Here is a 26,051-nt window from a genome sequence, read left to right on the forward strand (position 1 = left end):
ATGGACTGATGTGGAACTGCTCCTCTGCCTTCTCTGCTGCCTCCATCTGTAGGCTCAGCAAATCCTTGACCACATCCTTAATCTATTGTTATTGAAAGGAGCAGGTATGAGCTCAGGAGGACCTAAACACACCCCTCGGTGCCAGTGGATCCAGGCCTTGCAGTGCCATTCCCACAGGACCCCATCCTGTTCTCATGGGTGTGCATGCAGTGAGCATTGAGGAGCCCAAATCCTGATGGGGGATTTTGATGTTATTTATTATCAGTGTTACAGCTGCAACCAGGAACATGGGGAGCGACTCCTTCCAATTTCAACAACTATTTCTGCCCTGCACAGAGCCGCCCGATGTAGACATTCCCAAGCCCAGGCTTTTTATAGCAAGCAGAAGCACCCACTTCACCTCCTCAAAAGCCTCCTCTAACCTCCAAAGCCTGCTCCCAGCCTCCTGCTCTTCACAACGAGCAGCTCTCCAAGCTGAAGATGCTCGTCGGGGTTCAGCCCTTTCTCTGGTTCATCCTAGTTTGGAGTTTGGCACAATTCGCATAAGATCAGTCCAGGGAAAGAGGTGTTAGTCCCAAGGATGCTCAAGGAGCTTGTTCCAATGCCAAAGGGAAGAGTGCTCATCCACCGAAGGGGAAGCAACGTTAAAGGATGAAGATGTCTCCTCTTGGCCATTGGAGCATGAAATGACCTCCAAAAGCCTGGTTCTGTTCTACATCTGAGAAGTTGCTTGTTGAAGCAGCGATGAGATCCCTGTGGGCTTCTCAACCATAGTAGGGTCCCACTGGCACATTGACAGCGGGAGAGTTCAGGTCATGTTAGCAGCTATCCTTAACAACCAATCCCACCTTCTCCCACCCATTTCTGCCTCCTTCCCTCTCTCAGGAAGGAAGTCAACACAGTTCCATGGACACAGTGCAGCATCCAGGGCTCGTGCATGGTTCTACACCAGCTCCTTGGGATACAAAGCACATCTGCATCCTGGAAACTGCCAGCTCAGGTTTTGCTGCTCACCAACTGCTGGTCCTGCAGTGGGGACTTGTTTATTTCATAGCAGGAACCCAGCGCTACGTAATGGAACTGAGCTGCACACCAGGGACAAGTTAATGCAGCAACAATGGCATGAAACAGTTCTATTCTTTCACTACCATCACTGCACGCGGCTGCTTAACTCTTACTTCATTTATTCCTGGCTGCCATGAACAACCACTTGTAAAGGAGGGATGTGAAGACAGTGTTGAATAACACCACAAACCAGCCAAAGAATGGCAACCCCGAAGGATTCAGTTGGGAAAACTGAGCTTAAAAGCCTGGGTTGGTCAGTTGGGCTGATGGGGAAGATGGTGAGAAACCCACACTACATCTGCTTCCCCTTCCCAGCGCGTCACGGTCACCAAGGGACGTGCTCAGGATGAATTCAAGTGCCTTCAAAAACATCTATGATCCAAGAGGATATTCCTGCTCACCATCCATCCCTCCCTCCACCCTGCTGCTGCTTTTAGCAACATGCACTCACACAGTTGGCCTGTGTTGACGGAGAAGATATAACTCAGAGACAAGAACATCAGCGTTTGCAAAGCACATCTATATTCACTCCAACCACTCCTGAGAAGGTCCAGGTATGATTCCCTATGGGAATCCAACAAAGCTGCTGACTAAACTGATGTTGGAAGGTCCAAATCAGCCCCTACAGCAGGACAGGAGAAACAGCTAAAGCAAAAGGGTTCCAGTTCTCCCCCTGCTTCACAAACAAGGCTCAAGCATCCTTTGGTTACCAAAGTCTCTGATCTTCAAGGTATTTGCTGGCCTGGGAACAGGCTTCGCACATCACCTGCCTGCCAAACGCAAGCTGGGACAGAGGGGGATGGACACAGCCAAAGTGTTGATTAAACAAACATACCTATGATAGAAAGACACAGGAAGGAGACACAGACAGACAATACACCTGCTTCATGCAGTCAAATAAGCCAATTCTGGTGCAAGAGATCAGGCACCAACACAGCCAAGTGCCTCCACAAAGCCTCTTCCCTGTGCTGAAGGCTCCAGCCATGCTGGCTCTGCTCCCAAGGGAAGAGCAAACCCCAGTCTGGGGGGACACTAACAGAGTCCCCAGTGCAAAACACAGAGACTTGAATCAAAACCACAGTGGTGGAGGTGGAGGAGCTGCCACCTGTGTGGAGCCATAGATAGAGGAGCAGAGCCCTGAGGACAGTAGAGGTGGCAGTGAGGGGAAGGCAAGCAGCCGATAGCCACACAACAGGGGCACATCCCAAGCGGGGGGATAAGACTCAGACAAGAATCAGCTGTTTGAAGTCCAAATCCCCCCTAAGCAGGACACATCTGCAGACTCAGGCAAGCCAGAAACACAGAGCTCAACGTGAGCATCCTCCTCTGGGCAGGTCCCCGGTGCAGGGACACCATCCCCAGGGAGCAGTGGCTGCAGCTGCAGGGGAAGGAAGCTCCTCCCCACCCGGTTTTGGTGCCGTGTGTCATCCTCTTGGTGTGCCTCCCATGCATGGATGTCAACGTTTCTACCCATCCTTTTGCATGGAAGCCCCATTTCCATGGGATGACTGGAGAGACACATTCCTGATCTTGGGCAGCTTTGGGATACCATGGGCTCTAGCTCAGCCATTGCCAGCCGGATGCTGCAGAGCCACTTCAAGCATGGTGACACTTGCCAAAAGCCACACAGCATGGAATGCCTGTCATCCCACTCCTGGCACTAAACCGCTCCTCTGAAGATGAACCCATTGGGTCCCAGCAAGCACACTGACCACCAGCACCACACCAGGAATGGATCTGTTTGGAAAGCCAACACAAAACACATATCCCATTAAGGAGTAAATCAAGACTTAACCCCAGTCTTCCAGTTTCATTCCAAATGCAAGCTTATAGGGTTGTTTCAGCAGGTCAAAAGATCCTTGTCCCTGCCCAGGGCCGAGCAAGAAGCAGACGAGACAATAGCAGCGCTGGAGAGCTCTGCTTTAGCTCTACAGACACCTGCATTTCACTGCCTCTATTTAGACTCTTTCCTTGCTCTCCCTCCCCCAAGAACCTTTACAAGAGGAGTGAGCTGGTCTGACAAAAAGAGTGAAGAAAATACAAAGTGAAGTTAAAAAGCCACAGGCAGGTTCCCCACCACCACCACCAGTGCCACAGCCTGGCTGGGGCAGCCCCACTGCCCCCTCCTGCTTTGTGGGACTGCCAGGGAAAGGATCCCTGCTGCAAACACCACACCAGAGCCCCATGTCCCTCACTCCCAGCCTGGGAGCCCCCCAGAAGAAACGTCCCCTCTCCAGATGCAAAGCTATGACCACCTCGGTCAATCCACACCAGCTCATCTCAAACCCAGCACCAGCCGTTCCTGGCCCCCAAGTGATGCTGCTGGCATGATCTGGACCATATCTCCATCCATTCACCTGCCTTTGAGATGCTGCTGCTCTTGGCACTGGAAGTGTGGTCCCTCTTCCCCAAGGTCCAGCACAGCAACACCAGCAGGGAATGACAAAGGGAAAGAGCTTTCTTCAGGTATAACCTGCTAACCCAGACTATTTATGCTTTCTGTTTCAGCACAAGTATATAAACGCATGTAAAGCTGCATGCTTACCCCCTCATGCTGCCTTTGCTCTGGGGATGCCTCCCTAAAAGAGCTGGGGAACATGCTGCTTCGAGGGGAAATCCCTTTGCTCTGGGGCTGTCACTACAATTTATGACCAAGCAGTAGCAACCACGGTCACCTCGTGCCACTGAGGCCAGCCCAGCCCCGGGGCAGCAAAGCACAGGGGAGGAAACAGGGAGTCCAGAGGGCAGGTTGGACCCAGTGATGAATGTGTGTGAACGTGTGAGGTTTTGTGCCCGTTAAGAGGGAGCCTCAGCAGGCACCGCTCAAGCAGTGTCTTCTCATAGCTGTTCCCACAGAACCGGGTCCCTCAGGGAACTCGAGTCTGGCTCCAGAGCCAGCTCAGCCCCTCACAGCCCAGAAAGGATTCCAGCTTCACCCAAGAGAAGAGGCGGTGGTGGGAAAGAAAGACCCAGGGAACCTTGCAGAAGAGACGGAGGGAGGGGGCTTTCATTATCCACAAGAAGGGAAGGGTGAACCCTGGGCTTCCAGCAACCCACAGACATTCCCTACAACTTCCTTGACCCATTTCAGCCCTCCCCATGCGAGCAGAGGTGGCTGCACACAGACACGCGCGGGCTCACACCTCACCCCTCGCAAACCAAACAGCAACAGGAAACTTCAATGAACTTCAAAAGGGAACTTGCAGTTACCACTGCCCGACACATACACATGTGCCTTCCTCCCCTCCACACCCCCCTCCCACCATAGGGTCTTTGCTACAAGGCAGCCCCTACTCAAACCCCATTCACAGCAGCCACGCTGCAGAGCGAAGCACAGCCCTGCCTTGGGCGCTGGTGACACATCCACGTGCTGAGGCCGTGCAGGAGGAGCTGCTCCATGTCCCATCTCCCATGCAAGGCCAGCGAGTGCTTTGGATCTGTGGTTGCTGATGAGGATGTGCAGGAATGAATGGGCTGTGTGTGACGGGCACGGTGATGAGGAGGGGGTGAGGGGAGGAGGAAGAGCGCCGCACTATGACTCCGCTGCCTCTGCTCCTCCTGCGGCCTCCTTAGGACGTCACAGGCTGGATGGGGAGCAGGCTGCCGAACTTAAAGTGCTGGATCACAGGAAACTTCTCCAGGCACTGCAGGAGAGATAAAGAAGGGTGAATTCAGGAGACATTTCCACCTTACGCATGCAGCCAGAGCTACATCCTGCCTCTGGGGTCAGGAGGCAGCAGGTTTGGGGCCGCCTGGCTCAGCTGCAGGCAGAGGGATCGGTCCCATGTCTCCCCCCACAACATCCCTGTCAGGCTCCTCAGCCCAGTAACACTTCATAATCCCATCCCCTTCCCTTCAGGCAGAGCCTGTTGCCTGCTGAAATTCAGGCCTGGAGCATGAGCAGAAGCAGCACGTTGATGTCAGCAGCTTTCTCTCTCTCACCACCTCTCCTGGAGCTGATCTCTTTGAAGAGCTTCACTCTACAAACACTTTCAGAGCTGCAGAATCCCCCCTGGGAAGAGGATCTCCCTCTCCAGGACAGTGCCCACACTGGGTTAGAGGCATCACCCTGCAGCCCCAAGGCACTGCCCAAACTGCATTCCATGTTCTCAGGTCTTTGACAGACAAGCACCAGGGATTTTGCTGCCATAATGTAAGACGTGACACTATTCCCAACAACCTCTCACCCTGAAATTCCCACCACCATTGCAGAGTAATGATGGAAGGAGTATGGATCACAGATCAGCCATATACACGCACTACAAGGCAGTGAGGGCACAGCCTCCTCTGCTCACCATGCTGCCAGGGCAGGCAGGTCAGTGACTGTGGTCAATAACCATGCCTGGTTTGCAGCACCAGCCTGGCACAACCATTCAGGAGCTCTGTTTCTTTGAGTCATTGCAGATTCAGACTGCCCAGAGCAGACTCACCTCCAGACACACAAACCTCAGCAGTACGTGTGGACCAACCCCACACTGCACCTACACCATCACTCATGTCAGTTGTGAGTTGTGCTGAACAAGGGCCATAGAGCACCTCACTGTGCTGCAAGGGGGACTCACCTACCAGGGTGCCTGGGGTACGACTACTGAGGTGGTGGCCACCTCCTCACTGTAGGCAGAGGGGCAAGTTCTTCCCTCCCTAGACAGCATGATATGAAGAGAGAAAAAGAAAGCCAAGTGCTCTTGGGAAGAGAGCCTTTCCCCTGTAATGGATCTGCTGATGGGAGTCTTGTTCTACAGGAGATGTGAAGTACAACCACAACACAGCAGCTACCAACTATCAGGAATCCATCTATGTTCTTGGCAGAAAGAGCACCTGCTCAGAGCTGGAGGGATGGATGCTGCACTAAGCAGGCACCCAGCTCCCCACAAGCTGCAGCCCCAGCAGGAGGGTGTCAAGGCCACACTGGCTCCTGTCTGCTGCCAACAGCCTCCCAGGCAGATCTTAGGCACAAGATGCACAACTCATTCCTTCAGGCTCTTCTTCAAAGCACAGTTCCTTCCTACCAAAGGGAGGCAAGAGCCATGCCGTAGTTACCACTCCTCTTTCCATAGGAGCCTTGCACTCTTCACCAGGCTGAGCTAAACCCTCTGCAGTGGGGGAGATCCCAGAGTGGGGAGGAAGCAGTGTGCTGCAGACAGCTCTTCCCCGAGGCTGCAGCCTGCCCCTGTGCTGTCATCACAGGCAAGCAGGCAGATTTTTGCTCAGAAGCCCAGGCCTACGGTAATCCCTCTGGAGCCAGAGGTCAGACAACTGGTTCCAGCACTGAACTGCTCACATGCTAGAGCCAAAACAAGTTTGGAGGTGGTGAAAGTACAGCAGAGCAGTATCCAATCCTGGGCAATAACAGCCACGCAGAAAACCACACGCCTCCATGGCAAGGCACCAAGGAGAAATAAGTCCTGTGACCCTCAGGACACATCACCTTGAAAGCCTCCTAAGGCTCAGAGCTGCTGCCATCTCTCTGCACAGCCCCTCAGACAAACCCTTGGAGGAAGCCAGGCTGGATAACAGTGACATGAGGGAAGAGCTGACAAATGAATACTGGAGATGTTGACAGCTAGAAATGTCAGCCCAACTAGCTCCAAGGGGTCCCATGGAAGGACAGATTGGTTTGGGATGCAGATGGAAGAGCCTTTCCCACCAATGGGAACAATGGCTATCCATTCCACTTAACATATTGCCAGCCCAAGAGAAGACAAGCAGAGAAACCTTCTCCTCTATCCAGCAGGACAAGCACAAATTGACTGGATTATTAAAGGGGCCAAGAGACAGGACTATCCTTGCATCATTTTGGGTGAGAGCGATGCAGCCAACACTGGCTCAGTGGAAGGGACAGGTTTATTTTCTTCTTGTCACCATCTTGCTCCCGCTGAAGGTCTGCTCGGGACTCAACTGAGGAGTAGATTCATGCATCGAGTCCAGCCTTTAAAGATGGAACTGGGACTAGATTAGTTACAATGGAAAGTATTTCCCGAGTGACTGCAGAGAAGGAAAGGTCAGGAGACTCAAAAGCAGGCTCAGGGGGAAAACATCAAGGCTGCTGCTTTAACCAGATTCTATTCTGTCGACTCCTTCACTTGCTTTTGATGGAAAGAATAAGGAATGCCCTTGCGCTTCCAACGGAACACATCTTCACCCATTATATTTATATTATAAATAGACACATTTGAGATTCCATAAACACACAGAGCTGAAGACTCATTGTCTTCAGTCTAGTGCCCACTCCCAGACCCTGCAGCAAGCATCCTTGAGTACCTAAATCCAGACCAGAACTCCCAGCCGTATGGATGTACCTGGACTTCCTGTTGGCTGATTAAAGTCATCCCACAGAAGGGACAGAGAAGAGATAAAGCATCCACAGTGCTCTTAAACGACCCAGGTCTGGGGACTGCCCCACTGCTACCAAGTGAGAGCAGGTTATGAGTGAGCATTTGACATCTCCTGGTCTGCTCCTAGCAAGTGAGCACTTTGCTCTGCTGCTGCCTCTATTTAAAACCCAGCACTGAGCACTTCTCAGCCACCCCAGACACATTCAGGAGCTGAAGCTTCCATCAGTGTCTGATTCCACCTGATCTACCTGTAGTGGGTGATCAGAGGGGCAGGGGGAAGGGAGGGGGACTTTGCTTGACTCAATGTTTTCTACACCTCAGCCTAGATTTGTGTCATTACTATCCCCAGCAGTTTGTGTGCTCTCCCCATTGACGCAGCTCTAGGTATTTCCAGGAACCCACCAGTACTGGATCCAGCATTCCCACAGAATGTCCTCTACTATTCAAGTCAGACCAAGGCTTTCAGAAGAGACCACATCCTGGGTGCACCTAGAGGAGCCAAGGAGCCCAGCACTTCCTAGAGGATCCCTAAGCTGTGCCAGAGAGATCTGCCCCAAAACAGCAGTGGACATGGACACTGCATGTGGGTGTATCACTGCCAAGCTCCTCCAGCCTTGTACGTGGTGCATGAAGTGGGAGCAACCCTACAGTGCAGGGCATGGGGGGCACCAGACAGGAGCACCCAAACAGCACAGGGCACATGGGATGCCTGGGGAGTACCCAAAGATCATGCAGAAGACCTGATGCAAAGGAAAGGAAGGATGGAGGCAGGGCTTGAGGCAGCAGCAGGGCACACTCCAGCTTTTAGGGGACCACTTTAACAGCATTCCCAGGGCTGGGGTCTCCCCATCACCCCCCAGCTCTCACACCAGAGCCTCCAGCTCCGGGTTTCCTGGCAGGCAGCAGAGCTGTGAGCAGGGGCAGTCCCGGAGGAGCAGCTCAGGGGCACCCCTCTGAGGAGCAACCAGGGGACGGGGTCGCCCCCCAGCCCCACTTCTCCTCTTTGGAGGCTGGGAGGAAAACTGAGCTGGGGGCGGAAGGAGCCAGCGGGCCTGGGAGTGACACCTCACAGATTAGAGAGGTATGTGGCCTGGAACCTAAACACAGGATGTGCAGTGCAGAGGAAGGGCTGGGGGAGGGAGCGCCGAGTTCGGCACAGTTAACCCCTTTGTGCGCTGGGCCCGAGCTGCCCGCCAGCCTCTGCCATGTGTCCCAGCTCCAGCAGCATGGCTGCCTTGAGCAAACACCACAGAGAACAGGATTAACTCTTCCAAGCATTGCTGGTCCCCCCCAGGCACCCCAGGGAGCTGCACCATCCCTGCTCCTCCAGCATCTTTAGCACAGCCAGTGCCACCCTGCACAGCCAACACGCTCCCATCCTTCCCAGCAAGAGATGCCGCCTGTTGGCTGTTCCCTCCGGAGGCCCAGATGTGGTGGTTCCTGTCCTGCTTCCTCAAGCTCAGGGTTAGCTCGAGCAGGAAGGAGAGATAAGGGAGAGCCAAAACTGCCCAGTTCCCCAGGTCAGGGCTGGCCAGGAAAGCCTGCTGGGGCAGCGCCAGCACAGCCCCGGTGCGTGGAGGGCTGCCAAGGCCAGGAGGTAGCGGTGGCCTCACCGTGCACACTGCATGGATGGGACATTGGTAGGAAGGGTTCAGCCTGCTCTGGGGCTCCTGGAACATGGGATGATGATTTTAAACTAAGTCTCCTTCAGCTGGTAAAACAACAGTCTGGGGACCAGAAAGCCAAGCAGAGCAAGACACCAGCCCTAACGTTTCAGGTTAGATATAAAGAAGTTCTTTACTGTGAGGGTGCTGAGGCACAGGGTGCCCAAAGAAGTGGTGACTGCTACATCCCTGGCAGTGTTCAAGGCCGGGTTGGACAGAGCCTTGGCTGTCATGGTTTAGTGTGAGGCATCCCTGCCCATGTCAGGGGGTTGGAACTGGATGATCTTAAGGTCCTTTCCAACCCAAACCATTCTATGATTCCATAATCTAATCTGGAGACCTGCAACTTGCACTATGGGAAGACAAGAAAGGGCAAAAGTCACATCTGCAAGGAATGCCCAATTTGGGACTGGACTAGGGGCAAACACTAGGCAGGCAGAAGCTTACTCCTAGCCAGCAGCACCTGAACCATTCTGGGCCTCCAAGCCCCATTCAGCATGGGATAGCAACCAGCTGTGATGGGGGCCCCACATCGAGGAGCAGCAGAAGAGCTGACCCACAGTGAAGTGGAAGGGAGGAGGCGTGTGGGCAAGAGCAGCCTCCCCCTGCCCATGGTGCTCACCTCTGCCTTGTACATGCGGATGAGGCCCTGGTTGACCTTGGACCAGGAGGGCACGGCGCTGATGTTCCAGAGCTGGTTGGAGTGCTCAGCAAAGGGACCCGTCTTCATCTGAAAGAGACCCAGAGCAGGGCTGAGGGAGCCAGGCCAGCCAGGATGCTCGTGCACCAGCACTGACTCACGCTCACACTCTCTCCAAGCAAACATTCCCACCAAGCCCTGTGACCCAGGCAGCAGCCACCTCACTGCATCTCCCCTCCCTCCCTCCTGCTGTGGCCACATCACACAAGGCCATGGCAATCCAGCTCCACACCTTCCTCCATGGAATTAAGCCTTTTCCTGCCACACTTTGCTAATCTGCACACCTCCCTTTTACTGACTGCATTAAAAAAGCCCCACATAAGTCCCATTCTCCCCCCCCGCCCCCCAGTAGAGCTTGGCTCAACGCTGTTCCTATTCTACCCAGAAACCTCACAGTGCAGCTCTGCTGGGCTTTCCAAGAAAATGACTCATTCCCCATTCAGATCAACAACAGGCAGCAGTGACAACCGCTGCTGCCTCCCCTGAATAGAGGGCAGTGCAGGTTGGCAGCAGCTCCGGTGCCTGCAGCCCATTCCACACCTGCCTCTAGCACAGGAGGGCTCTGTGGGGAGGCAGGAGCAGAGGGGACACGCTCCAATCCCACTCTCCAAACTGGCTCCATGGCTGCGAGTTGCAGGCTCGCAGCAGATGCTTTAAATATATCTTGAATATGGGGGGTTGTATTTGAATATCCCAGGGTTTGCAGGAGGGAGGCCGGGGGGGAGCTGCAATCAGGGACAGTTGCATGGAGATTCCCTGGGTCGTTGTCTCCCCTTCTCCTCCATGAACAAAACCAGACCCTCGGGGAGAAAAAGAAACACAACACAGCCACTCTGACTGAGCGAAGTTCCCATGACATCAGAAACCACAAGGCCGAAGCTCACGCTAAAAGGGAGCGTGGGGAGAGAGGAATCTCTTGGATTCTCCTTCTCCAACAACTAACCCCTTCCCTCCGCGCACGCACAGGCCTAGAGCGAGGGTGGGAAAAGAGCCTCCAAACCCACCCCTCTGCCTGCTCTAAAAGCAAGCAAAGCCAATCAATCTGCTGAGGAAAAGAGCTGCTGCCCTTCTGCAATGTCTGTGTGGCAGCAAAGAGAGTGGGTAAGGGGAGGGAAAGCCAGAACACCCCATTGCTTGAGGACAGCATGTTCCAAACGCACTGACCACGGGGCTGGAGCACCAGAAGCACCAGAAGCTCTGCCCGCAGCTGGCAGAGCGCAGTGCTTGGGAGCCGGGGGATGACGGATGAGCTGCTCAGCCATCCCCGCTCCCCTCCACCGTGCACGTTCCTCGTGGATATGAGATGAAACGCACAGATCCACAAAGCACGACGCTGTGTTAAGGATTTGGCACCCAGAGGCTGCCAGGGAGCTCGGCGCCAGGCGGGTCGCTCACAGCATCCCCGTATGGGAGCTGTGGCTCTGTGCCTTTCGACGCCAAACCTCCCTCCAGCATCGCTGCTCCTCGCAGGGGCACAGCTTGCATCAGCCACCACCGCTCTGCTTTTTCCCCCCTGTAAGCTGGAGGGAGCATGTTGGTGAGCACAGAAGAGGCAAGCGTGGCTCTCCAGCCCCATGCTTGGCCCTCCTCACGCAGGGCACCGGTGAGGGACGGCTTGGCTATGGTTTCCTACTGGGGAGGGAAAAAGAAGGAGGATGAAGGAGGGGGAACCAAAAGGAATCATCTCCTTCCAGCCACAAAGGGCGAAGAGGGAGAGCGGGAGGGGAGAGCAGAGGCAGAGCACGCTGCAGTCCCGCAGTGACCCCAGGGGAGCGGAGTGAGTCAGAGCAGCCATATTGAGCAGGAAATTACTCACAGACGCGGCGTTCCTGCCTCTCGGTTCCCAAGAGAATCGGCCTTTTGTAAATGGTTCCTCTGTCAGTGCCGGGGGGAGGGGGACGGCTGAGGCTGTGCTTTCCTGTCAGCTCCTTCCCTTCCAGCAGAAACCCGAGCCCTCCCTTCCCAAACCTCCAAATTTAGAAGCCAGATTGAAGCTGAAATTCCTGCTGCCTGCCCTGGGCCCTTGGAGGAGCATCTGGGCAATCACAGCGCTCCACTGCAACAGCCAGGGGGTACCCGCACCCCTCCTCTGCACAAACACAGCCCTGCCACCACTGCCATACACAGCCCCTATGGCAGAAGGCACCACAGAGATGCTCCCAAACCATCCTCATCCCTGCGCCTATGGGTACCACACACACCCCAGAGCACACTTAGGCAGCAAGGGGACAGCTCAAGCTCCAGTCAGCTCCATAAACCTCACCCTATTCCAGATCCACATACTGAGGTCCAAAATAACCCCACAGATTTCCCAGCTTACGCAAGGCTCCTGCAGGGTGGTGCTTGGTGAGTTCAGGCTGGACATCATCTCACTGCTACTTGAAGAGCCTGAGGTTTAAATATACACGTGGCAAACACGACAGTGTGCATTCATACCCTGAAACATCATACAGAGGCTGAGAAAAATACCTGCTCAAGAGCATATTCTCTTGGTTGAAGGAAAACAACCAGCCTCCATTGTAGCTTGCTGAAACAAAACCTGCTCTCATGTCTGGAACACGTACCAGAGACACTACGGGAACTGCTGTGGTGTTTGCTACGTGTTTAGCAATACTAAAGGAGAGCTGTTTCCAGCTGACAAGCTCAGGAGAAAATCACATCGCTCATTTCTTAAAGGTTTTAATCCCTTCCCTCTTTTTTCCCTGCTATTTTGTTGTTGATTTTGGAGAGCAAGCGGTTGGAGGGCACTCGAGGCTGTCCCAGCCCCACCTAGCGGCAGTAACAGCATTCCCAGGAACTGGGGAGAGAAAGAAAACCCCCAAATTTAAAGGCAAAATCTTTCCTAAAGACAAGCAGTGCCGGCATGAAGGTGGACTGAAAACCCCATGCATTTACCAACGCAGGTTGTTGCCATCCCTCAGCATCACGCCAGGAGGGCTCCTTGCCACCAGGTGGCACTGAGGAACTCAGAGAAACGCCAAATTCCAGGATTCTCAACGAATGCGCAGGAAAAGGAGGAAAATCACTCGCTTTAGAAGCCTCCCAAGGAGCTGACTTTCTGCAGGCAAAAGCAGAGTGACCTGAAGCTGCAGCTCGGTGCTGTGTATCTTAAACCTGATGTGTTCGCTGTGCACTGCAGAATACTCCATACAAACATGTCAGGGGATGCAGGGGTTTATGTTTTTAACAGCTCAGTGCACTGTCTGGGTACAACAGAGGCCCAAATCATAATGAAGCTTAAAGTATCTTGGCTCCCACTTTCCTGTCCTCATCTTGATCTCCTCTACCAGCACCTCTTTACTACCTGTGGCAAGATTTATGTCTGCATTAAGGGTGAAACCCTGTGAGGTGCTAAGTACCGACAAACCCTACCAGATTCAGCAGGATTTGAAATGGGGTTTGTGCCAAAGGCTCCATGAAAATTTCCTACATGGAAGGTTAAGTTCATACTCTGTAACCTCCCTTCTCTCTAATCGCTAAATTAGAGCTGAGTAGGGGGGAAAGCAAACAGAACAAAGGGGAAGAATCACACTCTCACCTCCAAAGCAGCTCTGTCTTATAGAGACAATAAATCCCCTACCACAGCAGAGCATGGAGTTCTTGCTCTCTGCACAGACCACACAGAAGAGGGACAGCAGAAACATGGCCAGGTGATCCAGCTGAGGGCAGAAAGCTGTGAGCTCCCTCACTGAGAAACACTGCCCACGTTTGGCAACAGGCTGAGTGTCACCAGCCCCTCAACCCTACAGTGCTTGAGCAGAAACATAGCCCTGATAGTGCTGTCAACTGAGTGAATCTCAGCACCACCTCTGCTCTAGCTTGTGTGCAAATGAGGCACATTTAATGGGCAGCTCCTGGTAGAACATGGAGCAGACCACGGTGCACAGAGGTTTGGGATCCTGCCCTTAAGCAAGGGGAAGCCCAGAGCCTGGCAGGCAGCACCCAAGGGCTGCAGGGAAGGGAGGTGATCTTGGCAAGCCCAGCTGGTTTGCAGCTCCTACTTCATCTTCCTAGCATACTTGCAGGCAGGCACCAGTCTTCTCCATCCAAGTTCCCACTGACTGATCCAAGGTGATTTGTTTGCTCTTGTTACAGCTCCCTTCAACTGCAATCCACAGCCCATCTACCCTAATTATACTTCCCTCTCAACATCCCTGTCTTAACTCATTCAAGGAGAGCACCTCAGACATGCAACAATGGTTCATCCACACAGTTCCATGAGAGCAAACAAACAAGCAAAGGAGGAAGAGAAAACCACAGTATCTACTGTAAAGAGAACTTCCCTGTGGGACAAACTCCCTTCCAGTCCTCACCTCTGTAATGAACAGGATGCACTCCAAGAACATGAAGTCCTTATGGTTTTCATTTACCACCTTCTCATCAACAAAGTGTCGAGGCTCCAGAGTTGGATGGTCTAAAAAGAGCAAGAGACAATAAGAAGTAACCTGGATGCTATCCCCCTCCTGAGACCGAGTTCAACCAGGTCTTTTCCTGTCCCCCTTTCAGAAGAAACAGGATCCCCCCATTGCAGAGCTCTCCAGAAGCCATCACAGAGCTGCCCCCTTCCATCTTATCTCCCACTCCAGTGCCTCAGCACTGGTAAACTCCCCATGGCAAAAAAAAAGAAATGTGTTTTCTAGCTCCAAAACCAAACCTCTCCTTTTAAAAAGCTTGCATCAATTGCAATGAAGACAGATGTACTGTACAGAGAAGCCTCCCAACCTAAGCAGCTAACTTCATTTGGAAAGCTGAGGGAAAAAACACAATAATCCAAGCCTCAAGGAAATTCTTGTGCTGCACCACACACAGATTTGACATATTTGAATTTAAAAGTCTCAAACCCCAACATTTTTGCAACTGAGACAGACAGGGGCAGGCTGGGACACGAGAAGGTTTTCATTAGTACCTATCAGCTGGGAACTGCCCCATATGAAAGGCAGAAACTGGAAGTCATCCAAGCCCCACACGCCCTGGCTGCCAGCAGGCTCCATCCTGTAGGTCTTCTGAAGTTTTCGCATCACTTCGAGGTACCTGGGACCAAGGAGAGAAGGAAGGGTTAAGACAAGGTCATCTTCTGTCTCCACTGACTTACATGAGGCCAAGAACCACCAGTCTGCCCACAAGCAGGACCCCCACATACAGCACAGTACATAGAATTCAACTCCTTTGCCACAGAAAGCAGCCTGAAGGTACCTATAGTAGTAAACTGCATCCCCTTCTAAAAACTGTTGGTTTGGTTTGTTGTTGGTTTGGGGATTTTTACACCAAATTCACTAACAAATCACACCAAAATCACTAACAAGTGGCACAGCTCTGTTTTATTAAATGCGTCTCATGTTGGTGCAGATCTTTCCTCGCCCACACTGTTACTTGAAAACACTGACACTTTGCTCTCTTTTGAACAACTTCCAGAAGACCTCAGAAAGCTTTCCCCTTTATGGCAACTGCTACTTCCACTTTTCAGCTGGAAAATTAAGTCTGGAAGCACCACAGAAGGAAATGCTTTCCCTGCCACCAAACAGTGCTCCAGCTGGGATTCCAAACATGCATTCCAGCAGCTTCATCAGTACCAACTCTACCTCCTGGGCTGGAAACACACCTCAAGGAGCAGTGGAGACCTGTCAGTTTCATGGAGAGCTGTTGGATCCTCTGATCAGATCTGTCTGTTACAAAGCACAGAGCTTCACCCATGTACCTCTGCAAAGCTCAATAACTGGTGCTCAGCTCAAGTAACCTTCCAGAAAGACACTGCCTCTAACAGACAAAGCGCTCTCATCTCTTTTGGAGGCAGTTATCATGGGTCACCCACCACACAGACCATTAAACAGCACATCTGCCTCCTAGTTTTGCCTAAATTTGCCTTCAGTTTTCCCCCTCTGCTCAGGACAGCAAGGCCTTCAGCACTCATGTTCTCCATGTACATGCCTCTGAAGGCCCTCGATTGCTCAGCTCATACCCCAAGGAGGAGGCTCATTTTGTCACTCCCAAATGGGTGTGGATGAGTGGAAGAAAGGGGCACAACAAGGCTACAGGAGGAGTCTGGTGCATAGAACAGGCAGTAACATCTCACCCAGCTGCAAGAGGACAGGGACCTGCCACATTGCAGCCCTTTTCCTTCCATTACCTCACCTGTTAAATACTTTAAAGACAATGGCCATCTGGTCATCCACTCTGAGCACACCGATTTTGCAGAGGCAGCAGAGAAAGGCTGCAAATGCAGCTTCATGACCTGGAGTTAAAGAACATGAAGAGATGTGACACTGGTGTCTCTGGAGCCCAGGACAAGATTCCTGTAGGCACAACGGCTCTTCAGAAATCATAGCAGTCACAGTCCTTTCTCAAGAGCCTTAATTCTATTGTCCCTATTAAAGCCATGAGCTGACAGTATTTCATAACCACACAACACCCCCCCAAAGGTACCTTTTAGACATCCATTATTAACTTTGAGAAAGGAACTGCAGCTCCCAGTGTAGGAACAAAAGGTACCTATAGTCTCGCCACCGTGAGCTAGGACATGAGCCTCTGGCTTGGGACACACAGGAGGGGAGGAAAGGCTGAATTTCCTTCCCTGAGCTGACAAAACCCCAGCCACTGGGTCCCTTTCCAAGGACAACATCTCCCCCTGGTGCTGGCGAGCAGCAGCTCTCTGGCAAGCACTGCACCACCTCCAGTTCTTCATCCTTTTACCCACGTCCTCCTCTTCCTCTACCTATCCAGGTTCAAAGCCATGTTTCCTGGCACCCACACCATCCTGTTCTCCTGCCTTTTGGTGCCCAGGTACCTGTGCCATAGTCAATGCGGGTGGAATTCCCCACGGATTCCTTCAAGTACACAGCCACTTCTGGTGCAGCAGCAGCCAAATGCTTGGGAATCACTGTTGCCACCAACTTCTCTGCTTCCTGAAAGACACAACAGACACCCTTGAGGGAGTGCAGATGTGTCCCATCCCCAGGAAACAGTCCCACTGCTCAGACACTGCTGCGGAGTGGGAGCTGCAATGGTGCAGTCCTACAGTGGCCACAGCCAGCACAGCAGAGGAGGGAATCTCCTGTTGAAGAGGTCATCTCCAGAGATGGAGCAACCCAGGGAGAGGTTGTCCTGACATTACCCAGATCACATGCATTGTGCAGGAAAAAAAACCTTGATCATCCAAGTCCATCAACCCACTTACCCACTTGAGTCAGCTACACAACAAAAGCATTAAGAGAGCAGCAGACCTGCAAGCTCATTGTGGCTGGGACTGTGCCACCTCCAGAGCTCAGCACAGGGCAAGTGCTCTGAGCTGAAGGAATTGGAGCAGTTTCACAACCTTCCTCTGATTTTGTGTGTCAGCCAGCAGCCAGAGGGCAGGTACAAACCAAAGGAGCTCCTTGGGTCTGGAAGGCCCTTGTGGCTCATCCAGGACTAGGAGACCCATCCAAGAGCATTTATATGGATCACATGCTCTCATAAGAGGAGAAGACAGCACCAGATCAGGGGTAAGTGATGCATATCAAGAGGTGGATCCTTTACAGCTCATCTGAGCAGTTCCTCTGGAGGCTGCTTGGCTGCACACAGGGATGGAGCTGTCCTGCTGCCCCTGCTGGGCATGCTACCCTGCTGTAGGAGCTGCATGTGTGCTACGGGAAAGCCATGCTCACCTGGTCTAGTTTGGCATACCAGGTCCTGAAGGCTTTGTTCCCAAAGCGAGAGGGTTGATCCACTGGTGGGGTTTCATCAATCCATCTGTCGAGGGTGTTCAGGAGAGCCACCAGCTTTTCAATGGGCTACAGAGACAAAGAAGATGAAGGGTCACGGTGACATAAACTAGAGCAGTCCTCCAGGCTCCAGTATCTCTGCTCTGGATTGGAGCTGTTAAAGCCCACACCATTCTTCCCAAGGGTGACAAGCAGAAACAGGATGTGCCAACCCTCCCTGCAACGCAGAGGGCTGGGTTAGCCTTACCCTCAGCAGATCAGTCCACTACAAAGCCCAGCCTGAGGCAGGCTCTTCAGTCACCCACACAGTCTTTCATGAGCTGTTAAGAGTACTGTGCTGTAAAGCCTCTGGGAGAATTGCTACAGCAAGCTCCCAGCTATGGGGCACACAGCACTGAGCAGCAGGGAAGTGCTATAGAGTTCAGGGATCCCCAACAAAAAACTCAGGCTCTGCATCTTGAGGGTCCTGCATCCCCCATTGGACACAGCATGGCACTTACTACATAACCTCACCAGTGGCTGGTGATGTGATCTGCCCTTCTCAAGGCCTCTAATCTTTGCCCTGAAGTGTCTCTTAGGAGCCAGGATTAGCAGCGTTGGTGTTGGTACAGCACCCAGCACAGGAGGGCCTAATCACAAGTCAACCTTAGCACAATTCCTGTTGCTTCCAACTCAGCAGCAAGGCAGCTCCAACCCAGGGATACTCAGTGGCAAAATACAACCTATCTAGAGGCAGCCTGGTTTGCCAACAGCGGTTTCATCAGAGCAAGCATGAGAAGCCCTCAGCTCTCATAGAAATATCCCATCACAAACAGAAAGCTGATGGGAAAACAACAGCAACAGCAAGAAAACAGAGTCCCCTTTCTTGTATCTAGCATGAAGGGAGGAATGTGTAGGACGCAAGAGAGTGACTGCAGTTGACACTGTTGTGGCCATGAAGGAAGAGAGATCCAATATGCAATACAGCACAGTCTCAAACTGTACAGTTAGGACCAGGGCTGGTCAAAGCACACAGCCTCCTCCCTCCCTTGCCCATGCAGCACCAAGAGGCAACAGCACAGGCAGCACTTTAAGCAGCTCCCAACACTTGTAGGGGCTGTGCTGATGACTGGTCAAGCCTGCCAAAGGCACTGGGATTCTCCTCGCCTGACTCCAAGCAGGCGGAGAGCCCACAGCCACCACAGCAGCTGGCCAGGCCCCGGGCAATGGAGCTCCTGTGTCTCAAGAGGGGATTCCTCCTTCAAGGGGACAGAGAGGACAGCAGAAGCAGCGGCTGGTTTGACTTTGCTGGAGGCATGTGAAGCCGCTGGTCTCCTGGGCTGTGGTTCAATCCTTCACGTCTTGCCTGCCGGGAGGACAAGGAAAGAGCCGAGCCCAGCACGTTTCCAGCCCTTGAAGTGCCACTTGAAGGGGCAGGCAGAGATGGGCATGGCAGAGCTGGGCTGAACCAGCTGCAGGTCGCTCCCTGCACCCTCTGCTCCCAGGAGGAAGGGTCCTGTGGCAGACAACCTCCCACAGACAGCAGCTCCAAAGCTGCCATCCCGAGGACATGGCGGGATCAGCAGTGGGAAGCAGGACTGGGCAGGGGAGAGATCCACTCACCCCACAGGACCTCAACACTTGGCTGCTGAGCCAGGCTAGAGCCTAGGACAGATTGAAGACAAGACCTAAGGCCCAAGTGCCAAGGGACAGAGGGGACCAGAAGCTGGAGCCACTACAGGCCAGTGCCCCACATACACCTGGACCAAGGCAGCGCAGCCCCCTCTGCTTCAGCTCCCTCCTGCAGACACCCAGCACCTCCCCACTGCTCGGGGCCAGGTCTGGACTCAGCCCTACTCCTTCCTGGCTGTTGCATTCCCCTGCAATTAAGCAACAGCCTCCCCAGCCCTGGGTTGCATTAAATAATTAAACCATGCTGGTGATTTATCCGCCGGCACCAGCAGCTCATTCCCAGCAGCCCCCGTATCCCAACCCCTTCCCAGTGAGCACTCAGAGCTGCCTGGATAAATGGCTGGCAAGGACCAGCTCCTATCCCTGGGGAGCAGCAGGGTCCAACCTCCCCTTCCCCACTCACTTGCTTTAAAGGGATTAAAAAGCCCAGCCCCACTGCAGACGGGAGAGCAGGACCCAGCTGCCGGCTCAGCCATGCCAATAAATAATTCAAGAGATGCAGTTCATTTTGGGCTCAAGGCCGTTTGAAAAGGGGGCTGCTAAAAGAAGCTGCTTCCCATTGTCCAGCAGAGGAAATCCTAGATCCAGAGCTAACCCCAGGTGGGAGAGAAGGAGGGGAAGAGCTGAGCTTCCCGGAACACAACCATCAGCACCACTGCAGCCTGATTTTGCCTGGCTAGGCTTTTAAGCTCTATTTTTGCTTTACCTTTCCAGTGATCAAAGCAAGGACAGCCTCCCCCTGCTCTCCTCATTGTGCTGATTTTGCATCGCCTTGACCCCGAGCCTGCCACCGGTCCCAAAGGCAAACCACAGAGCCTCCTACAGAGCACAGACCTGTCAGCATCTCTCAAGAGCAGGGGCCAGGCAGACAGAGGTGCTGAGAAGGCATCTCAGCAGCCAAAGCTGCCTGCAGGGACCCAGCTTGCCCCTGTGGGCTCCTTGAGGAGGGGGGAGTTCCTAAAACCAGGGCATTTGATGCTTCCCTCTTGGAGCTCCAGACCAGCCAGTTTTCCCCAGTGCAGTGGACTGTGTGAAAGGAAGGTCTGTGCCTCACATGGCCAAAATGGACCTCCTCCTCCTCCTCCTCACTGCCCTGCTCCTCTGATTAAAGTCACAGCTCTGAGAGTGCTCCAGGCTGCAGCCCCAGCAGTTGCTGCATGGATCCCCATGTGAAAAGCATTCCCTGCAGGAGGAGAAGGCAGGTCACAGCCTATCAGTCAGACAACCTTGTGCCAGACACAATGTCTACACCAGAGTCCTAAGCAACAGCTCAGCTATCGCTGTTTGTCAGATGCCTCCAGCAAAAGCCCAGACAGCTCCATGCAATCCTGCAGTAAGAGCAGAGCAAGCTCAGCAAGTCTCAGAAGAGCCTCAGCCCCAAAGGATCCAGCAGATAGTTTGGTATTGACACATGCTATGCTGGAAACCATTAAGCTGTCTCGTTCAAAGCACAGCAGACCGTATACTTCCCTGTTGTTTCTTTTCCATAGCAAAGCAATAGCAGTAGGTCACAGAGAGGATACACATTCAGCAGAAAGGATTCCAGGAGGTCATTTGCCCAAGGAAGGCGTCCCTAGCATTTGATCAGGGAGGAAGATGGGATGGCACAAAAGCACATCAGCAGCAGGTACAGCAAAGGAGAAGAAAGCAGAGCAGAGATGCAAGCAGAGGCCACAAGGGGCTGAGCCTTTAAAAGCACAGATAAGCAGTTTGATCTACAAAGGAACCTGCGTGAACAGGCAACCTCATCAACAAGGCAACCCTGGGGATGCTCCACCTGTGCCTCCAGCCACAGGCTTCTGCTCTCCTCAGCACCAGGGGGGTGAGACACATTCCCTGCCACTTCCCAAGCAGTGGGATTGTGTCTCTTGTCACCTGGATTGGAAGCATGGATGGAAAACATTCACTCCAAGAGGGATCTGCTGCAGCCCCGATACAGAACTGACAGCTCCAAGGGGCTGACAGAGAATGGCTTTTCCCCCTCCTTTGTTTTGCTCATTTTTAATGCTTTGTTTCCCTAGAACTGCTCTGTGAATGGTTGGGAATGAGCGAGATCCTGACAAAGAGAAAACTCAGAGGTGAATGCAAACAGCGGAAAGCAAGAGCAGCATCTGACAGCAGTTTCTACTGAATTGAAGGAACAAAAGGTGGACGCAAAGCCTGTTAGGGAGAGACATATTATCCCTGATCCCCCCTCCACAAGAAGGACAAGCAAGTTTCCCATCCATACACTGGCTCCTAGAAGGGAAGGCTGGACTCAACACGCCTGCTTCAAACATAAATGACTAGGTTAAAGATTACTGTAGGCTGCCTTCCCACACCAGAATTAAGCCCCAAACACACAGGGCCCGGCCTGCTTCTCATTCTGACTGGATCTTTTTAGACTATTCCCAGCTTTCCTGCACAACCATGGTAAAGTTTGAGCAGTAAAACACACCCAAGAATCTCCTCATTGAATACAGACCAAGGGAGGGGGGTCCAGTATGCAGCACAAAAGCAAAGGTGGTGGCCAAATCTACTCTGCAGATCACAGCAGCACCCAGAGAGCCCTCAGGCCAGCAGTGAGGGTGGCTGAGGCCAGGCAGTAACACCAGTGAGGACACCTGCCCTCTCCCTCTGGCTCCAAATGGTTTTGCTGTGCTTTAATAAAGTGAACAAGCCTTAAAACTGGCCACAGCAGAGCCAGGTGACTGTCACATTGAAGCAAGGGGAAAAACACATCCTTTCTGCTTAACACCTTGGAAGGGGCAATCCTGCCCCATAGGCTGACAGAACCACCCCAGCTCCTGTCTGCTGCGCAGTCCCCATAACAGTTTGTTATGGCAAGGCAGGGTCAAAGACATGCCTTGAGCTTGCACACTTTCAAACCAGACCCTGCACAGCTCAGCTGCTGTGAAAACAGGGTTAAAATACATCCTTTTCTGCATCCTCCTCCTCTTCACCAGCTCCTCTCCACTTGTAATTTGCTTCATTTCCCATCCAGCGAGCACACACAGAACCTCTGCATCCTGGAGGGAGGACTGCAGGCTGACATTTGCATCCCCAATTGCATTTATACTCCCTGGCTCCCAGCTAAGCTGCCAACTCATTCCTCACCTAGGAAAGATTCACCGTGGAGCCAAAAAGAAAAGGAAAAAGAAAAAAAAAGGCAGAAAAGAAGAAAGAAGGGATCCAAACTCTTCTCCTACCTCTGAAACCTTGTATTCGCAGGTCAGCTTCTTGCCCTTGACACCTTCATTCAGAGTGAGGATGAAGCCCATGTAATCTGCATATGCCTGCAAACGCACCCAAGAAAGCAGGGTATTAGTGAGTACCCATGGTCTGCCCGACCAAGCAATGTGGCATAGAAACACTCCTGCACTCCCAGGGAACCTTTCCCAACAGGCAATGCTGCTCTCATGGAGACAGCCAAGGTGCTGGGCTGGCTGTGAGGTTACTGCTATTTTGGGCAGGAGGCAGATGGTGACTGCACCACGAACTCTGCATCCTGTGGAAACAGAGAGGACAATCCTAAAAGTGCTCACACTGCCCCTGAAATCATTCCTGCAGCTCCCTGCCTCCTGCCAGGTCAAAGTCAAGCTCAGCTGGGCTCAGTTGTGCCCAGACATCCTGCTCTGCTTCTCCCAAACCTGCACCATTATCTCCCCTTTCCCCCTTCTACTCATCTCCTCCCATGCTCATGCATTTTAGAGAAGTGGGAGACAGCCCAGGCTGCTCTTTCCTTTAAATTGGCTGTTTTTGAAGCACCATTTCCAGTGTCTGGGAGCAGCAGACAAGCACACTGCCACCTCTCCCTCCTCAGGCCTCTCTTACACAGAAATGCTGACCAGGAGCAAGTCCTTGAACCCAGGAGACCAAGCAAAGAAGCTGCTCTCAAAGATCTGCCTGACACCTGGCTATAACTTAAGCTTCTCTTAAGTCATCATAGATCAGTCTGGAAGGGAGAACTTGCTCCTAAGAGGTGGGACAAGTCTGGGCTAACACACCAAGCCCTCAGAGGCAGAGAGGGGAGAACCTGCCTGTTCCACCAGCTCCACACATACTGGAAACAGAAATTACCCAGGCAATTGAAGGCCTGGGCTGTAGAGCCCTTTCCAGTACAGCAGGGTGGGATGGCCTCAGGAACCAACTCAGACTGGTGCTATTAGAGGACCAGGACCACACAGAGCTCAATCAGTGCTGGGTAAATCCAGTTTTGGTGTAATGCACAGACCAGGTAGGGTGGAATAGTTACCAGCTTCTTGTCGAGCTTGCTGGGAGGGAGCACTAATGACTTTAAAGCATCTTTGGGCTCTCTCAACATCTGGGCTCTCCCTGGCTCCCTCCTTTGTTGGAGCATTTTGCTGCCAAGTAATTTTCCTACAAACAGGCAGTGAGTCTTCTGCTTTCAAACACAAACCAATTCATTTCCCATTACTTGCCCAAACCTGCTTTACCTCTTGGCTGTTCCCAGACCAGATCTGGCTGCCACTGAAGCATAACCACCACTTACCAGCCTTCCCTGAGCCCAGAGCCGTACCTGAGAACGCTTCCACTTGGCCATGTCAGAAACCATGTTTATCTCCTTTTTGGGGATCATGAAGCATTGCTGGAGGGGAGGAGTCACCTCCTCAGTGGTGCCTGGGAGATGCAGAAAAGAGGTAAAATAGAAGCAGTGGAGAAGAAGGAATTCTCTGTCTTTTCTTAGAAAGCAACATGTATTTCTCAGGAGACTCTCCCAGCTCGCACTATTATCTCACCAAGTCCTCCTCACCAAACAGTGCCCTCCCAATCCCCACACAACAAACTCCTAAGGACACTGCAAGGCTTCAGAAAGTGGCATGACGTTTGTTTTCCCCACTAAAGAGGCATTTCCCACCCAGACAGAGAGGCTGGTGCAGGAGATAACAAAGCCAACACCCCCTAGTTTCAGTCTAATGAAGCCAAGCCTCAGGTCATGTGGAGCACTGAGCTCTGCTAACAAACTAACCGTGCCTTGGGTTTAGGGTGTTAAACCTGAACTGCTTTCCTCTAAAAAGGCCAACTCCTGCAAAGGTAAAGCTGGAGCAATTCAATAGGTGGCAGTCCAGAGCCGCAGCCCCTGGTCCAGGCAGCACAAGGGCTTGGAGGATTCCAAGACACAGCCTCTTCCAGGGCGATGCTGTGAAGATCATCTCCTTTTAAAGCTCTCCCAGAGCCCAGAATGTAATATTTGATCCAAACACAAGTTGTTAATGCTCTGCAGGGGCTCTTTTCCCCAGCCTCCAAACCAAGGTTTGCTGTGAGGGTGATGGCAATGGGACACTGGAAGCCACAAACGGTGCATGAAGTTAGAGGCGATCTGCGTTACACTCCTGTAAGTGTAAGCTTCCAACAGCAAGAGGCAGGCAGGAGATCACCGTGAAGGAACCTGGGTGCTGATGTGAAACTCTGCATTGTGTTAGAGCCACCCGGTTCAGGTTGTTAATCCCAGCTCATCTGAAAGCATTTGCTCAGCACCAGCTTCAGCGGCTGCTTTCTGCCCTACCGCAAGTTCAAGCACTGGCTCCATAACACACACCACAAACTCCAGCTCCTTAAACCATAATGAGCTGCATTTACATAGAGAACACTACCCAGGAGCATCAGCAGCCCTTTCTGCAGCAGAGCAGTGCAGTCTTGGAGGCAGATTAAGGGGGAAAAGGAATCCCAAGTCACAGGAACCACTGTGACCTGTGTCTGCTGCAGGCTGGACACACAAGCTTCAAGAGTCATTGAGCTTCTCTGCCTTTCAGATTCCTCATCTCTGGAACAAACCTCATCACCTGCCCGGGGGTTTTATGGTTAATTCCAAAGTGACAGTAAAACTTCCAGGTACAAGGACAGAGGAACAGCACACAGGGGATATACATGAAAGCCACACATGGCTCTCCTGGAAGTTCGGCACACGGCTCAGCATTAGCAACCACGGAGCTCTTACTTTAAAAAGAGCTTGGAACACCAAAACAATGACAAACTCCAGAGCCGTGGTGGGAAGAGGCAAACAACGACTTGTTCCATCAATACAGATAATACATAAAGGCCAGAGATGGGGCCAGGGCAGTGCCCTGGAGTGGGGGGATCCGGGTCTGAGCCCAGCCTCTGCCTCAGCACAGAACCTGGGTCATCTTTCTTGTTTGTTTCTCAACTATCCCTTTCCTGACACTCACTTTGTGCATTCCCTCCTGGGGAGAGGCCCATAGATCCTGAAAGCAGGAAGCACAGTGCAGGCTGCAGGGATTACAGCCATACAGAACCAGAAGTCCACGCTCGCGGGGAGGGGGTGCAATGGATCCCTGCAAACAGCCCCCATCCCAGCAAGGGAAACCGGAGCCACAATAACCGGGCTGGGGGTGCCAGCACCAGATCAAGCACCCTAAAACCCGACCGTGCAGGCCTGAGGCTGCCCCTGCGGTGGGTGCAGAGCCCAGCCCCGCCGTCTCGGGGTGCGGGGGGGGAACAAGCACAGCGGGACTCAGCCCGCACCGGGGCCGGGCCCGGCCCAGGGTCCGGCGGCTCCAGGGCCCCTTCGCAGCCGCTCAAAGCCTCTTTCCTTCACCCCCCTCAGAACCGGGCACTCGCTGCGTCGCCCTCCCCTCAGCCCGGGGCCCGGCAGCACAAGGCCCTGCGGCCTCCTCCCGCACACCCTGCCCAGGCCCCGAGGACTCCCCCTTGGAGCCCGAGCGCAGCCCCGGCCCCGGAGGCCCCGCGGCCGCCCCTCACCTGCCCGCCGCTCGCTCTCTGCCATCTTCCCGGAGCCCCGCCGCTGCCGCCACCCCTCACCCCTCACCTCCGGCCACACCGAAGCCGCCGGCGGCCATCTTTGAGCCGGGCACGCCGCCCGGCCCTGTCACTTGCGGGGCTGTCACCCTCCCAGCCTCCCGCGCCGCCATGTTTGTGTGGGGCACGGTCTGCTGTGCCG

At 53.2% G+C, this 26,051-nt stretch overlaps 1 protein-coding gene across 2 annotated transcripts; it reads right to left on the reverse strand.

Annotated features, from left to right (window-relative positions):
* Positions 1-233: 233 nt before the first annotated feature.
* Positions 234-25,952, reverse strand: PTPA (protein phosphatase 2 phosphatase activator). Of its 2 annotated transcripts, none has more exons than XM_034067334.1 (10): positions 25,853-25,952; positions 23,652-23,752; positions 22,321-22,407; positions 17,405-17,530; positions 16,546-16,663; positions 15,894-15,993; positions 14,671-14,795; positions 14,078-14,178; positions 9,687-9,794; positions 234-4,709 (listed from the first exon to the last, which is right to left on the reverse strand). In XM_034067334.1, exons 1-10 carry the CDS (start codon positions 25,875-25,877, stop codon positions 4,635-4,637), a joined length of 966 nt encoding a protein of 321 aa, XP_033923225.1. In that variant the 5' UTR covers positions 25,878-25,952; the 3' UTR covers positions 234-4,634. The 2 variants fall into 2 exon arrangements, with proteins under 2 accessions (XP_033923225.1, XP_033923224.1); XM_034067333.1 differs by having other exon boundaries at positions 25,920-25,944.
* Between the last annotated feature and the right edge of the window lie 99 nt (positions 25,953-26,051).

Source organism: Melopsittacus undulatus, chromosome 11 (genome assembly GCF_012275295.1).
Source record: "Melopsittacus undulatus isolate bMelUnd1 chromosome 11, bMelUnd1.mat.Z, whole genome shotgun sequence".
Classification (NCBI taxonomy): domain Eukaryota; kingdom Metazoa; phylum Chordata; class Aves; order Psittaciformes; family Psittaculidae; genus Melopsittacus; species Melopsittacus undulatus.